The sequence below is a fragment of the Arvicola amphibius genome, chromosome 8 (assembly GCF_903992535.2).
Source record: "Arvicola amphibius chromosome 8, mArvAmp1.2, whole genome shotgun sequence".
In the NCBI taxonomy this organism is placed as follows: Eukaryota; Metazoa; Chordata; class Mammalia; order Rodentia; family Cricetidae; genus Arvicola; species Arvicola amphibius.
The window spans coordinates 45,716,365-45,733,130 of NC_052054.1; the positions used below are offsets into that span (position 1 = coordinate 45,716,365).

General features: G+C 44.7%; 1 protein-coding gene across 1 annotated transcript in view; it reads right to left on the minus strand.

Moving 5' to 3' along the window:
* Dcbld1 (discoidin, CUB and LCCL domain containing 1) overlaps positions 1 to 16,766 on the minus strand; it is an 80,065-nt gene that overhangs the window by 50,000 nt on the left and 13,299 nt on the right. The window contains exon 2 of the mRNA XM_038340255.1: positions 1,950 to 2,162. Coding sequence (XP_038196183.1) covers positions 1,950 to 2,162 — 213 coding nt within the window. The remainder of the gene's footprint in view (positions 1 to 1,949; positions 2,163 to 16,766) is intronic.

Consider the following 16,766-nt stretch of genomic DNA (forward strand, 5'->3'; position numbering starts at 1 on the left):
GCAACGAAATAATTTTATGCTGGGGGTCCCCACAGCATGAGGAACTGAGTTAAAGGTCGCAGTGTTAGGAAGGATGAGAATCACTGCTTTAGATGATGGAAGAACCGGCATAGCCATATCTGATGGGAGTGACAGAAGCCATAAAGCCAGCATAGCTGTTTGACAAAGATCCAGCAAAGCGCAGCCACATGATGGCCGCCATGCCAACTCTGGTTTTCATCTCTACTTGTTGCATACTTGGGAGACTTTTAATATTTGTACAATTTGAAAATATTGGATTGATGGAGATTTTCTTATGAATCATTTTTGCCTTCTCCCAGGAATGCTGCTTCTAAGTTTCCCCAGGACAGGACAGTCCTGGGCATACTATTTCCCTCGCTTTAGGGAGCTATCCTTATCTCCTTGAAGTTCTTCCTTATGCATTGGAGGTTGTGACACACATAAAGAAGCCAGAGGTCACTTTATGAGGCTATGAGATGTTTTTAAAACATCTGTCCTTGTAGTTACTCGGGAACAAGATAATCAAAACAAAATAAACTTTAAAAGGTCAACAAGATTCGTTGGGCTAGAGGAGCTGACCACAGTTTAGATTACAAGCTCTTCCTACTATACTCAACTATGTGGTATATACAGCAACAAAGTTAGATTAGCTTATAAGTCTCAGTATAAGTCTCTGTGTAGGACAAGAATTCAGTCAGGCAGTGATGGCACATGCCTTTAAACCCATCACTCGGGAGGCAGAAACATATGAATCCCTGTGACTTCGAGGTCAATCTAGTCAGTCTACAAAGTGAGCTCCAAGACAGCCAGAGCTGTTACACAGAGAAACCCTGTCTCCAAAAAAACAAAGAAGAAGGTAGAGAAGGAGGAGGAGGAGGAGGAAGAGGAGGAAGAGGAGGAGGAGGAAGAAGAGGAGGAAGAGGAGAAGGAGGAGGAGGAGGAGTTGTTAAGAATCTAAAAATGTAGATGACAAGATTTGGTCTTATCTAGGGCTTAAGCTCAAAAGGCCATCATGATAATGATAGTACTTTCCTGACAAGAGCAACTTAAAGGAGAAAGGGTTTTTTGGCTCACAGTTCAAGGGAAGTTGGGCAGCAGGTGCTTCCATGAAGCAGCTGGTCACATGGCATCCAGAGTCCAGAAGCGGACAGTAACAAATGCTCCGGCTTGCTTTCTCTCTTTTTAGTCAGTATGTAGTTTGGGTGAGTCTTCCCACCTCAAGGACTTTTCATGCCCAGAAACTTGTCACCAAGGTGATTCTATAGTCTGTCGAGTTAGTCATTGATACAAACCAAGACAATCAGCATCACAGGCATAAACAGAGCACCCATAGCAGAAGAAACTGAATTTCAAAGGTTATTAGGGAAATTCTCTTTGCACTGTTGTCCTTTCTCCTGAAAACTGACTTCTGTCTTACCCTTCACTTCACCCATCGCTGCACTAATGTTCCCAAATTGGAAGGGCCTGCCTGACCACCCCACTGAAATGACTACAAAACAGGCTGTGTAAGATTCCTTCTTTTTCTTCCTCACCACCTGCCATGTTATAAACACAGTTGTTTTTCCCCAAGGAGACTCTCCATGAGAGGAATGTTGTTTGTTCACTGAATATAGCCCAGTTCCTCATAGAATGTCCGAGTCACGGCCACTATTCAGTAAGCACTGGCCAAATTAATGAAGGTATGTGTTAGCCAAATGCCACATTCCCGATTCTGTTTCCAGCAAGACAGATTTGAACTAACCTTCCAAGACACATGGGCCAGACATTTAGTATATCCTTCACCTCCTCAGTTTATGAAGCAAGAGGACCTACGTTACCCTGCAGAGTTTACACAAAGCGAGTTTTGTCTCCCCTCTTGCAGGGTGTCTGTGCTGCTCACCAATACACTGCTTGCCTTTCTTTCGCCTCAGGTTTTCCAGGCTGACAGAGCCCCACCCCTCTTTCCTTACCGTACTGATTTGTGGGGCTGGTGAAGAGAAGGTAGTCGGAAGTGCAGGTCTTGGACTCAATGTTCAAATCTCCCAACCTCAGAATGAGTCTCTTTCCCTTCGGGACCATGATGGTCCTTTCACACACAGTATGATTGGGATAAGTCCCCGGATAATTCTTAGATGTCATCGTGCCGCTGTCCTGAGAGGTCACTATGTGCCCACAGCCATCACCTGGTAAAGAAGAAAGAATGAAAGAATTAAGTACAATCAATTGTTCTCAAGGTCAAGCGTCTTCTGCACTCTCCAAGTCAAGTGTTTCTCTTTTGTTTTTTCCCTGAGAGAAGGAAGGGCTAAGCAATGATGACGGAAAGTGAATTATGCAGCTGCATCTCACTTCACGTCGTCTTTGGTTCCCAGTTTCATCTGCTGAACTCGGTGGGTCAAGTTTGTGCTCTGAATGAGAATGCACGGACCTTAGGAAACACACCGCTTGCTCTCCTGGTCACCTGTCTGTCTGCCATCTAAACTTGCTCAAAAGGCCTTGGCCTTTGCCACACGTTTGTCAATCCACCCGAAAGCCAACGAATAATAATTTATAGCTTACTTCAGAGTGCTGCTGCTAAGTGAAAGAACCCATACAAGATGCCCCTGACAGAATTTAGACTAATACAGACAGGATTTTGTTTAGGTGCAAATCTCTTAGCTGAACAACTATTCCATATTTATGCCTCAATTACTGTGACAGTCACTGATCCAAAGATTTCTCATAGACTCAGCATATCAGAAAACGTCAAGGCTTTACTGTGGAGTGCTTGGAAGATGCTAGACATGGTATTAACTACTGGGAAATCATACAAAACCAACAAGGGCTGCTTCACAGAACCTGAGTCCCTCATTTGATAGCTAATTCTAAGTCAGTTGCTCTCAACTTTCCTAACGCTGCAATCCTTTAATACAGTTCCTTGTGTCGTGGTGACCCACAACCATTATTCTGTTCCTACTGCATAACTAATTTTGCTACTATTATGAATTGTAATGTAGATATCTGATATTCAGGATATCTGATATGTGACCCTCAAAGGGGTCATGACCACAGGTCAAGAACCACTAATCTAGGTGATATGTGCTATATCAACAATTATAAACATACCGGGTGGTAGTGGCGCCTGCCTTTAGTCCCAGCACTCAGGAGGCAGAGGCAGGCGGATCTCTGTGAGGTCCAGCCTGCTCTACAAAGTGAGTTCCAGGACAGCCAGTGCTATTACACCACCACCACCCAAAACATCCATAACACAATGCTAAAGGAGCATGAAGGAGAAAGGTTATGAGAATATAATTTCATGAATTTTATAAACAACTTGCTAAAAGAAGAAGTTAACTTTAGCTTATTTTGAATAGTGAAGCCTACCAATTAACCAACAGATAGCACCAGCTGATAAGTAACCAAATGAATAGCACAACACAGGTACCTAATGGCAGGTGAACCAAGCCAGGTGCAAGGTGAATGGATGACACCTGCGTTTGGGTTGCACACCAGCTGAGGTTGGTGAGGTGTAGCATAAATAGATGGAGCTCCGTTGGTAGAAGCTGCCAGACGTACAAGAAATGGATTCACTCCCTAATACCAAACTAAATAAAACAAACAAAAACCCAAACAAATTAAGAAAGGAAGACTCTCAGGCAGCCAGAAGGAAGAAATTTGTAGGGAACCTGTAGGAATTCTCTGGGGCATTAAAACAAGAGTTTCCATGGCCTGGCGCTCTCCCATGGAGGACAATCCCCTAGAATCTGGATGGCCCTTCATTCCTAGGCCTTTCCCCATTGAGGAGGGTTCACCCAAATTCTTCCTTCATTCTAGATTTTCCCTGCCTGATCCGCAGTTTTTACCCCCCAGTGATTAAAAATGAAACACACTTTAAAGGTGCTGCATAACTCCAGAACCTCAGCAGCCAATGCTGGGGGCCAGGAGGGAGAGCCTGACCAGAAAAAGCAGGTTGGTGTTAGCGGAACAACAGGTGAAGCAGTGCCATAGGAAATGCCAGGCTGTTAAGGTAAAAACACCCCTGAAACCTGGAGATTTAGGTAGAGAGGTTGGCGAGGGCAGAACTTTCTGAGTATGGAGTTAATGAAAGAGTATGAGAAACCAAGTGCGGTAACACATGCCTTTAATTCTAGCACGCAGGATGCTGAGGCCAGAGGACCCTGAATTCAAGGACAACTTGAGCTACATAGTGAGTTCAAAGACAGTGTGGGCTCTATATCATGACCCTGCCTAAAACACAAAAACAAATAAGACAACAGGTATCAGAAAAAGATGATTAGCCTAGCTGGATACTGCTCTGAGACTCAGAGAGTTGGGGACGAATCCCACAGAGGAGGGCTGAGAGGGGGAAGCAAGAAGGAAATGCCTTGGGGTTTACACAGCTACACAGCAAAGATAAGAGGAGACAAAATATTGGATGTTTTGAGTCCAAGTGACCGGAAGGCTAAGGCTGATGCAGACAGGAAGGCAAATACAAGGCATCACTTGGGTTGGCAATTTTGGAGCAATAGCTAAATTCCCTCAGCTCCGCAGCAGTTACAAGTATAAAACTGACGGTTACCCAAGGGAGAGGCAGATTACACAATGGCATATAATAAATAGGGCTTTGGTTTAACATTTGAATTGTTTGCCTTCAAAGGTTTTAATAGGAAACTAAACTTATAATTTCTCTAGAAAACTAGAAGTCATGACAATCAATCACATGAATAGATATTCTCACAAGTCAAGAGAAAATATTCCTGCTTAACTAGGCGAGCACCCTAGATCTCTGTTACTCATTTTTATCCCTTGCCCTACCATTTGAGCACCCAGCAAAATCAGCCCTGGGTTAGCAAGTGTGAAAACAACCAGACATAATGACCCACTCTACGTGCAGCTAAACCGCGCAGCCACCAAGAAGCAGTGTGGCTGCATTTGAATGTGCTCTCTTCTCTAACAACATAGAAAAATGTTTAAAGACAACACTGGGCTGGTAAGAAGGCTACTGACTCTTCAAACTTATCTGTCACACACACACACACACGGGGGGGACGTGGTGACTTCATACACACATAAATTATTTTTAAGAAAACACAACTGGAGGGCATGATGGCACCTACAGCTTGGCATCCTAGAAGCAAAGGCAGAAGATCAGGAGTTCAAAGCCAGCCTGAGCTGTGCAGTATATAAAACAAGGAACAAGCTAGGTATGGTTCACACCTATCATCGCAACTGTAGAGGCAGCTGCAGGAAGGTTTAGGCAAAATCAAGGACAACCATGTCTACATAGTTAATTCTAGGCCAACCAGGGCTATACAGTGAGACCCTATTTAAAATTAATTAATTAAAAATAAGACAGGGAACAGTTCTATGAATCAACCTCAACATGATTATTATTATATTCAACAACTGCATCCTTTCAAGAGTGGTGACAATACAATGAAAATCCCCAGGGCATCATTTTATTCAAAGCCCTAATTTTACTTCCTTCCGGTCATTTATGCTCTTGAGCCCAAGGGGAACTCTGTCACCCAGTGGTGCTGCAAATGGGCTGTTCCACTAGACATCGCCATCAGTGCTGTGTGAGGGCCCTGGCTTCTTGGAAAGATAGCCCTTCCTACTATCATTCAGGATGAATATCTGCATTGCAGAAGAAGTGTGGCTTCACTAAAATGCTACGAAGGCTGGGGGTGGGGGAGGCTGCACACTTTCTCTGGCATCTGAAAGTGGGCTGGAGGATTTGCTGCTGCAAATGCTGCTATCAGCTCATCTGTACTATGTCAGCAAATTCATCCATTGTCTTTGACAGTTTTGCTGACTTCAAATGACTGAGTAGAAAAATATGCCAGGAGAAAATAGAATGCAACCTTGTGAGAGAAAATGGCGACACTATCCTGTGCTAGGTGAGACAAGCCAGCGGAATGACCCTGGAAAGAAAGGCAGGAGTCCCCTGGCTTCATCCTGACACTCACTGTCAGCTCCTCTTACTGAGTCACAGACAAGAAGGCTGAGTTGTTCAAAAATCTATCAATTTGCCAAACGGTGATGGAACGTGTCTTTAATCCCAGCACTTGGGTGGCAGAGGCTGGTGGATGTCTGTGAGTTCGAAGCCAGCCTAGTCTACAAAGCTCCTAGCCAGCCAGAGCTCTTATACAGAGAAAACCTGTCTTGAAAACAAACAAACAACAAACAAACAAAAATCTATCAATTTAGCCAGGCATGGGTAGGTAACCTAGTTGGGGGGGGAGTGGGGGGGCTGAGGACGACCAAGATGCCAGCTTGAATTACAGTCTCAAAGGAAAAGAGAGAGAACGAGGGGGGGGGGCAAGTGAAGCTTCTGTGGCTCTCACTTGAAAGATTAACCTTATAAAACCCTTTCTTTAAAAAAAAAATCACTGTTGGGGCTGCAGAGGTAATTTGGGGATTAAAATGGCTTCCCGTTCTTGCAGAGGACCTGAGTTTAGTTCTCAACACCTATGTCGGTTTACACTCACTCCAGCTCCAGGGCATCAGATGCCCTCTTCTGAGTCTGGGGCACCTGCATTTGCATGCACATACCCACACACAGGTGCATAAATAAATGAAACAAATCTTGTAACAAAAAAAGACCCTTTGTTATGATAATGTCAAGAAATAATTAATATAATTAGCTGTGACACGGTGATGAAGTGGCATTAGGGCCTATGGATTGCAGCACAGTCGGTGATTGCTTCTAGAGCAAGAAGAAAACCCTGGATTCCACCCTCAGCACCCTAAAATCAAAGATGGGGGCACACGCCTGTCATTTCAGTACTTGGGAGGTAAAGAGGGTCAGAAACTCAAGGTCACTCTCAGCTACAAAGTAAATTCAAGGTCATCACAAGGTACCCGTCAAAGAAAAAAGAATAAAAGGAAGAAACAGTACCATTTTTACAGACACCTACTGACTTACGCAGGGCTGAAATGGCATGCAATCTGAGATTTGCCTCAATACTTAACACAAACGGCGAGAGGCAGAAGAAATGAAACGATTATTGTGACTGGTGGGGAAGCAAACGTGCACAGCGTGGAGCCTAAAGCTGATGAAAGTGGTCGGGGATGTAGCTCAGTGGTAGGTACGTATGATGCTTGTCTCACGGCTCTGAGCTCAATCGCCAGCACAGTAAACAGAAAATGTAACCGAAAAGTCCAGGAACAGGATATAGAAATAAAGGCTCCAGGAACACAGAAATATAAAGTTGAAAGCCCAAACACACTTTGGGAGAAAAAAAATAATAAAGAAAGCTGGCAGCCACTGTTAACCTTTAACAAACACTTTCTGCCTAAGAGCAGACATCTTGGCAGCCACTGTGTACAGATGTGAACCTTTAACAGCTGTCTCCTATTGCTCAGCTTCCCAGCTAGGCAGGTCCTGCAGACAAAGGTTGGCTTCTACTACCTCTATCGACCCTCTGCTTGTATTCCCTTAATTTTTAACTGTCCCCCTATGTGACTCTACTCTCTGTCTTGCATTCTTTCAGGGACAGTGAAAAGTGACTGAGTCAGCCACAGGCCTTCACAGACATTCTAAGTTAACACGCTATAACCAAAAGTTGTAAAACTTAAGTTGGAATATGACTTGAAGCCTGACCCCAAGGTTGTAAACGCTTTTTGACCCACACCTGGTGCTGGATTTTACTATAAGAGGAGGCCCCAAACCAGCCCCCACAGCCATAGCTATAGAAGTTGGATCTCTGGCTGTGGTCACAGTTATAGCTGATGAGCTCTGTGTGCCCCGCGGTTATTTCTTGCTTCTGGTTTAACGGACTTTGGTGGTCTGCCTCCCATCATTGCATGACCCCAGGCCCAACAGTAATAAAGTCAATGTTTAAAGAAACTAATAAAATCAAAACTTTATGATTACATTCTTCTTCCCAGAGCGTTGGGGTTGCTCTCCCAGGCAGAGAGAGCTGGTGCAAGACTTGAGTAAGCGGTAGCAACCGGATTAAACCGCCACCTGCCCAACTTCAAAGGCAAGAGGAGACCGGGAAGGAGGAAGTCTTGCTGCAGGGAATCTGTCAGCTCTTCAAACGCGGCTGCAACAAAATGTTTATCTGTTCCTTCCTTTGAACTGGAATTTAGTTGCCAAAGCGCATGATGAGCAACCTAGCATCCTTCCTTTTCCCCCAGCAGGAAGCTGCCAATCCACTACAGAATATTTTATCTCACGGTGGTCCCTTCGCAAGAGATCTATATGTTCTGGCAACCCTCAGAGCACTGGGAAAATGACCCGTTTACAAAAATAAAACCGTACAGGGACGGGGACGAGTTCAAGGCCAGCCATAGGTGCACAACAAGCTTAAGTCAGTAGGGTTACATGAGACCCAGTGAGAGCTGGGCCATTCACAGCGAGGTTGTTCTCAAAGACCACACCCCCTCAAGACTTAGAACTGCTGGTGCCAGCCCCCAACTGCCACACAAGTTCATGGAAAGAGCTGGTGTCATATGGATGAAAGGATCAGATTCTGGGAAAAATAAAATGAAATTATATTTTATTAAAAAAATTAGGGCTGGGTGTAGGTGGCATACACCTTTACTACCAGCACTAGAAGGCAGAGGCAGCTGGAGCCAGTGTGAGTTTGGCCAGCTGGGATTATATATAGAGAGATCCTGTCTCAAAGTAAAAATAATACATCTATTTATTTGCTTTTGAAAATGTGTGTGGGCATTCACGTGCCGAAGCACACACGTGGTGGTCAGGATCATTTGCAGGAGTCAGTTTTCGCTCTACAACCTCAGGAATCAAACTCGGCTTGTCAGGCTTTGCGGAAGGCACCTGGACTTGCCATGCCATTCCACTGGAACTCTCAAAGTGACCTGTACACGGAAGGTCTTTCTCTCTGAACATTTGGACACAATACTTATTTAAAAAGAGACAGAGAGTCCCAGAACTCAGGAGGCAGAGGCGGGCAGATCCCAGTGAGTTCAAGGCCAGCCAGAACCACACAGAGAAACCCTACCCATAAACAAATGAATGTGAATGAATGAACGAACGAACGAATGAATGGATAAATAGAGTTGTGAGCTAACAAGATAGCTTGTGTAAAGGTGTCTGCTGTCAAGACTGAGGACGTGGGGTCAATGGTGGAAGAAGAGAACCAGTTCTCTCAAACTATCCTCTGACCTCCTCACAAGAACCGAGTGAGTTCCAGGACAGCCACAACTGTTACACAGAGAAACCCTGTCCCGAAAAACCAAAAAAATATGTGTGTGTGTGTGTGTGTGTGTGTGTGTGTGTGTGTACACAATATGGATGTGTGGTATAAGTTTCCAAGTGATTTTCATCTTGTTTATTATAAATTTATATTCTTAAATTTTTACAAGTTATTTTATATTGATTGACTGCGTACATGCTCACGCCATGGCACCTGTATTGAATGTACTGAAGTCAGAGGTCAACTTTTGGGAGTTCTCTCCTCCCTCCATGTGGGTTCCAAGGATCAAACTCACATCACCAAGCCACCTCACTGGACCCTTATCTTATTAGCATGAATACAACTACATCAGAAAAGTCACATAAGAAAGACCAAATCCACCTAACATTCTTTAACAATTAAGCCTACTTGTAGCATGAACCACAGAGAGCAAAAACTCTCCATAAAGCAATGAGCTCAAATGTCATTTTAAAAAATTATGCAACAGCTAGGAATGATGTAGCTCTTGCTTCAAGGAGCTCACAGTCATGAGGGGGGAGATTATTGGCAAGGAACTTTTTGAGACAGTTTCACATCTCTTAGACTAACGTTGAACTCACTGCACAGCTAAGGATGCTCTTGCAGTTATCACCCTGCCTCTACCGCCCAGTGCTGGGATTACAGATGAGCCCCCCATGCCTGGCTTATGTGGGCCCTGGGATGGACCCAGGACTCTGTGTACCCTGGGTAAGCATGCCGCCTACTGAACTGCATCCCTGCCTTCAGTAATTGTTGGGAGTGAAGTTGTGAGTACAAAGCCATACATAAAGACTTAGCATATACTATGACTGAGAATGGTGGCCATGCCTTGTCTCTTTAACACTAGCTCTTCCGGTAGGAGGAGGATGGTGATTTTCTAAATAAGCTGACTCCCTGATCCTTGTCTACAGGAGCAAACTTTGTATTTAGTCTACTCTAGTTCCTCCCACTAGGAAAGGAGAACAGCAGCTTCCTTGAACAGCTCTTGTCCTTTGATAAGGTCCATGTTTCATGAATGGGAAAAAGCAAATTAATGGATAGCTGTATGGACTCAGACCTACAGTACTAAAAGGCTTAAGGAGATAACTTGGTGGCCGGAGAGACAACTTAGTGATCCAAGGGCCTGCACTCATATCCCCAGCAGCCAACTAAAAGTTGAGTATGGTAGCTCTTATGTGCAATCCACCTTCGTGTGGACCCCTGCAGCTCAATGGTGCCTAGCTGAACAGATGTAGCGCACCATGGCCGTCTGCGCTCTATGCACTACCATCTAGTCCATGAACTGGGCAAGGGGCTGGAGATTGAAACACACAAAGACACACAGACAGAGACATGGGTCATCCTTGAAACCAGAATGCCCCTTTATTGTGTCCAGGGGCAGCTTATATAAGGACCCTTAACTGATAGCCACACCCCAGCCAAACACACCAGAAACCACTCCCCTGCCATCAGGAACTCCTGAGGGTCTTGTGCTCAGAGCAGCTGCAAGCATTACAAGTTGTTTACCAGAAATTCAGGATCTGGGGGGCTCACAGCTCCCAACAAATGGATGCACTTCAAGTTCAGTGAGACTCAGTCTCAAAACAATCAGGCTGATGCTGTAAACTTTGTCAAAGGTCCATGCCGTGGGATAATGGGGGAAGGCAGAGGGATACTATTGCTGTTCTGCTAAACTGACATTGTAAAGCTCTTTGTAAATGTTTGTGCTTATACACATAGATGAGTGCTGCTGTGGGCAGTGGCTAAAGTGATGGTTGTGTGTCCAATCAGAAACCGTTCGTCTACATCACTACCCTCACCAAGGCTCGGGGAGCACAGTGGAAGAGGGGGAGCAAAGAACGGAAGAGCTGGAGGATGGAGAGAATTCGCAAAAGGCTGTTTTCTGGACCAGGACATGGCTGTTGTAGTCATGAACTCACGGCAGCTGTGGTTACCTGTACAAGATTTGCCTACGGTGGAGTTCATCAACATTCCAGTACAGACAGTGGAGGGATGGGTGAGGCCCCACTCTGAGGTGAGGAGCCATTGGCAAGAGACGGCTGCTAGGGAGAGCAGTGGTAGCCCCACTGGTAAAAAACCTCTGCACAGTAAATAACCTCACCCCCATGCTTATGTAAGCTACCCCAATTAAACTTAGTGGGACACACACACACACACACACACACACACGTAGAAGGAACAGCGGGCTGCGTTCCTGCCACCCAGCTCCCGGCTGCCTGACTAACTTATACCCCAAAATAACAACAGACAAATTATATTCTTTTAAACACTGCCTGGCCCATTATATCTAGCCTCTTATTGGCTAACTCTTACATATTCGTTTAACCCATATCTGTGTATCACCATGGGGTCGTGGCTTACTGGGAAAGATTCAGCGTGTCTGACCTAGTGGCTGGCTCCCTGGCATCTGCCTGACTCTGCTTCTTTCTCCCAGCATTATGTTCTGTCTGCTCTGCCTATCTAAGCTGCTGTCCTATCAAAGGCCAAGGCAGTCTCTTTATTTGACCAATCAAAGTAACACATAGACAGAAGACCTACCTACACCACACACACACACACACACACACACACACACACACACACAGAGGGGAGGGGATTCCAGAGAGCAAGAAAGTGATAAGAGAGGGGAATGGGGATTAATTAATTTAATCAAAGTAAATATATGAAATTTTCAAGAAATAGGTAAAATTAAGTAACATCTTTACAAAAGGTGGACAATGAGGAAGGCATTACATAGATCTCTAGCTTCCATACATGCACATGCATTACATACATGCACATGCATTACATAGATCTCTAGCTTCCATACATACATGCACATGAGGTCATATGTACACACCCACACAAACACATACTACAAACACACAAAGCTTTTCATGAGTTTGTACTTGTGGAATTATTCGAGTGATGTGCAGTGACTATCCAGACTGATTATTTTCTACTCCCCAGAGTCAAAACAGAAGCCTATCTGACTATGACCTAAGTATGAACGTATGTATAAACCGCCCTAAAACTTATCGATCCAATTCCACTGCCACGCTGCCCGTCTGCCCCCATCGATTGGCAACTCACGGATCGCATACTGGCTTTCCCTCCTGGACCGACATTACTAATGAATTCCAACCAGTAATTTGGGACAGAGTGCTTAGAAACACCGTGGGAGCAAAACCACTTCTAGACACAAGAAAGAGTTCATTCTGGCTAAATCTGTGCTGTTCGAACATTCAAGTCCCGACAGGTCTCCGCACACAATCACCCATGTGTGGGTGTGGGAACACTGCTCGCCATGTCTAAGATCAAGCGGGCTCTTGATGACTGCAATCTTTTCAACCACAAAGGCAATCATCACCACGCTCTTTGTCTGGTGGTGAGGCGGCCAGATTCCCAAGGTATCGCTAATTCTACCGTGAGCCATAGCGCTTACAGACACTGCTGTTGTCCAGCTGTGCTCAACCATACCTGTGTGCTGCCAGGAGGAAAAGAGATGAGGCTGACAGATGGCTTAGCCCAGTGGTTCTCAACCTGTGGGTCACGAACCCCCTGGGGTTGAATGGTCTTTTCACGGGAGTCACCTAGGACCACCAGAAAGCCCAGGTATTAACATTAGGATTCAGAACAGCAACAATGAAAGTAACTTTATGGTTGGAGGTCACCACAACATGGGGAACTGTATTAAAGAGCCAGTGAATTAGGAAGATTGAGAATCCCTGACTTAGCAGGCAAAGGAGCTTGAGACAAAAGCCTGACAAGCCGAGGTCAATTCCCAAAACTCAAAGATGGAAGGAAGGACTCCACAGGGTTGTCCACTGATATCCGCAGGTAAGCAAGCCAGAACACACCCCCACTCATCCCTCTCTGGCAATAACAATAAACTTGAAAAGAGCTGGGGGGTAGTGGTGCACACCTTTAATCCCGGCACTCGAAAGACAGAGGCAGGTGGATCTCTGTGAATGTGAGGTCAGCCTGGTCTACTACAAACTGAGTTTTAGGGCAGCCAGAGCTACACAGAGAAACCCTGTCTCAAAAAAACCAAAACCAAAACTTTAAGAAATGGAAAAAAACAAAGGCAGAAGGGCTGAAGCAACCACATGAGAATTAAAAAGCAAAACAGAAGTTGTGACCACAAAACAGAACAGTTAGTCAGTCCTGAGTTTCTCTGAGTACCAAATGGGTACTGTTATTACTATACCGAAAGGCATCACAACTAGCTAGAAAACATGTGTCCAAGTTCTTCAAACCTGTTCACTAATCTCTTCCAGTCCTGTTTTTACCACAGATAAAACTGATGCTAATGATATGATGAGGTCATAATAATTTTGTCTCCGAAGCTTAAAACCACTGAAGTAAATAAAATAAAAGGCCATCGAGAGGATTCGCTGTCTGTTACCGCTGTCCTCCATCAGCCCTCAGTTCTCAGCCTTCGGAAGTGCTTCCTCTGACAACCTCCGTCTTGCCAAGGTCTTACCCTCCTTTCCAGGGTGAACTCAAATTCATTAAGTTCTCAGATGCAGAAGTGGAAAACCCTGGCCTCCAGGGGACAATTCCATACAGCTCTCCCAGCTGCAAAGTTCCCTGGGGGTCAGTCACAGCCTAATCTTCCCATTCTTTTCTTTTTTAAATGACTTATTTATTTTTATTGAATATACATTAGTGTTCTGCCTGCATGTATGTCTGTGTGAGAGTGTCAGACTCCCCAGAATAATTGTGAGCTGCCATGTGGGTGCTGGTAATTGAACCTGGGTCCTTTGGAAGAGCAGTCAGTGCTCTTAACCTCTGAGCCATCTCTCTAGCTCCAATTTCTCCCCATTCTTTAATCAACAGTTGTCAAAGCCCAAATCATGGTCTCAAAAATTCCCTCTGCTGATCTTCCAGTCCCTGTGGTTGTGCCGGCCTCTCCTCACATTTACAGTTGGAAACCTAGTACACTCCTGCTGAGAGGCCGGGCTGTAGGAGGTAAGAATGAATACATTGCAGTACGAAGTCACCACTCTGTAGTAGGTGGAGCAGGCGGCATCCTGCCAGGCTAGCTTAACCCCCCCGAAATGACCACACAGAAATTGTATTAATTAAATTACTGCCTGGCCCATTAGTTCTAGTCTCTTATTAGCTAACTCTCCCATATGAGTTTAACCCATTTCTAATAATCTGTATGTCACCACAAGGTACCGGGAGACAGTCTAACCTACGTCCATCTCGGGCTGGAGATTCATGGCATCTGCCACACTTCCCTTCTTTCCAGCATTCTGTTTATCTACCCACCTAAGGGCTGCCCTATCAAAAGGCCAAGGCAGTATCTTTACCAATGAAAGCAACACAAATATAGAAGGACGTCCTACACCATTAAATTAGGGCCAAGATCTTAACACTGGGTTACTAGGTCCAAGTAGTGGTGGCACATGCCTTTAAACCAAACAGGCAGAGGCAGGTGGATCTCTGTGAGTTCGAGGCCTGCATGGGCTACAGAGTGAGTTCCAGAACCACCAGGACTGTTACACAGAGAAACCTTGTCGAAACACAGTGTCCTTACACAGGATGAGTCAGATTTCCTTCTCTCTAGGGCACACATTTTCTGACTCTCTGACCTTCCCTGCGGTCTTGGACTTTAAACCCTACAGAACTGTGAGGCAAAGCAATTTATTTTCTTGATGCATTAAAAAGATGGAGGTTGGGGAGGGCCGAGGAGGCTGGAAGTGGAGCACAGCCCACAGAGGGTTTGCCCAGGAGGCATGAAACCTTAGGTTCGTTCCCTGGGACCACATAAAACAACAACTATGACACAGACCTACGGTCGGAGCATACGAGGCACCTGCAGCTACACAGTGAGCTTGAGGTCCACCTGCGCTCACCAGACCACCCCAAAATGAAGAGAAAAACAATTAAAGTATCTCTCCAAAGTAATGATCGAAAACAAATTCTATCACTGGAAGTGTACCATCTGAAAATAAGGCATGACCACGATCATCAAGGAATTCAGATGGTCATACATTGTCTCTCTATCTGATATTTATTTAAAGAGCTTCGAGTTGTACACCATGTCCAAAGAAAGGGACCCTTACGACCTAATTCTCTATTATTCTTTAATGTGCGACAAATAAAACCAGTGGCCATTCTTGCTCTTGGTCACTCTCTAGTCTCCACTACTTAAGTTAAAGGCCACTGAGTGTTGTGGGGTGGAGGACAAAGGTCTGCACAGCTTCAATTTGGTTCCCTTTCTAATAAGAAGTCTGTCTAAAAGAAAAAAAAAATCAAGTATCAGGTCCACAGCTTACTCCCAGCTATAATTTTTTGGAGGGTAGGGTTTTTGAGACAGGGTTTCTCTGTAGCTTTGGAGCCTAAGTCTTGTAGACCAGGCTGCCCTTGAACTCACAGAAATCCACCTGGCTCTGCTTCCCAAATGCTGAGATTAAAGGCATGTGCCACCACCACCCAGCCTAACTATAATTCTTTTAAAGAATTTTTATAATATTATTACTGTGTTTATGTGTGTATTGAGACTGTTGGCAGGAGACACACAACAGAACACACCATGGTGTGTGTGTGTAGAGGCTGGAGGACAAACTGTGGAGCTGGTTCTCTCTATACATCATTATATGGGTTCCAGGAATTGAACTCAGGTTGCCAAGCTTGGCAGCAAGTATCACTTACCCACTGAGCCTTCTCACAGGGCCTGTAATTACTTTTTGTCTTTTCTTTTTTGAGATTATAATACAACTACATCATTTCCTGTTTCTCCCTCCAAACCCTTCCAAAGACCCCTCCTTGCTCTTTCAAATACAGGCACTCTTTGTTTTCATTTTCTGTTGTTACACACATACACATATACACACGTGTTTTCCTAAATACATGTTCAGTCTGTACAGTGTTACCTGTATGTGTGTTTTCAAGGCTGGGTCTTGGATAAACAAACAGTCTACTCTTCCTTGGGGAAGAGCATTTCTCCAGCTCTGGGGATTCCTTAGCTGCCTGAAGGTCTCTGCAGGGTGGAGGCCCCTTCTACTGTCCCCATCCACATTAGCATGTTTACTGTTGTCCTTATTCAGCTGACCGACAGGCAGTCAATGCTGGTGAGACTTTATGGGTGCCTATAATTAATTTATAAAGCGTCGTTTGTCTTTGTTTATAAATGTGATAACCATCTAACAGCCCCAATAGCTTACAGTTTTATAAGGCAAGCAAATGTGTGTGTGTCTCAAATCTCATTTGAGGTAGTTTAACTTAAATGCACAGGCAATTAATTATTTACAGTATATGTGCCATTAGTAAGTAAAAAGAAAATCACATTTTCAAGAAAAAAAATTACAAGATATTTTTATATAGCACATCCAAGAAGCTTACCAGTGTCATTAGGTCAGTAGCATCTGTTGAGAGTCGGCGGTGAGAGAGCCTTTACCAGGGGAGAAGCAGAAGAATAACACTGGATGGCTTTGCACAGTTGCACTGACCAACACCAGAGGTGCAGCTACCATTTCCATTTATTTATTTATTTTTAGCTGAAATTGCATACCAGGTGTAGTGATGGGGAGCAGTTGGGAGGCAGAGGCAGGCGGATCTCTGTGAGTTCAAAGCCAGCATGGTCAACAGAATGTGTTCCAGGACAGCTAGAACTACTCAGAGAGACCCTGC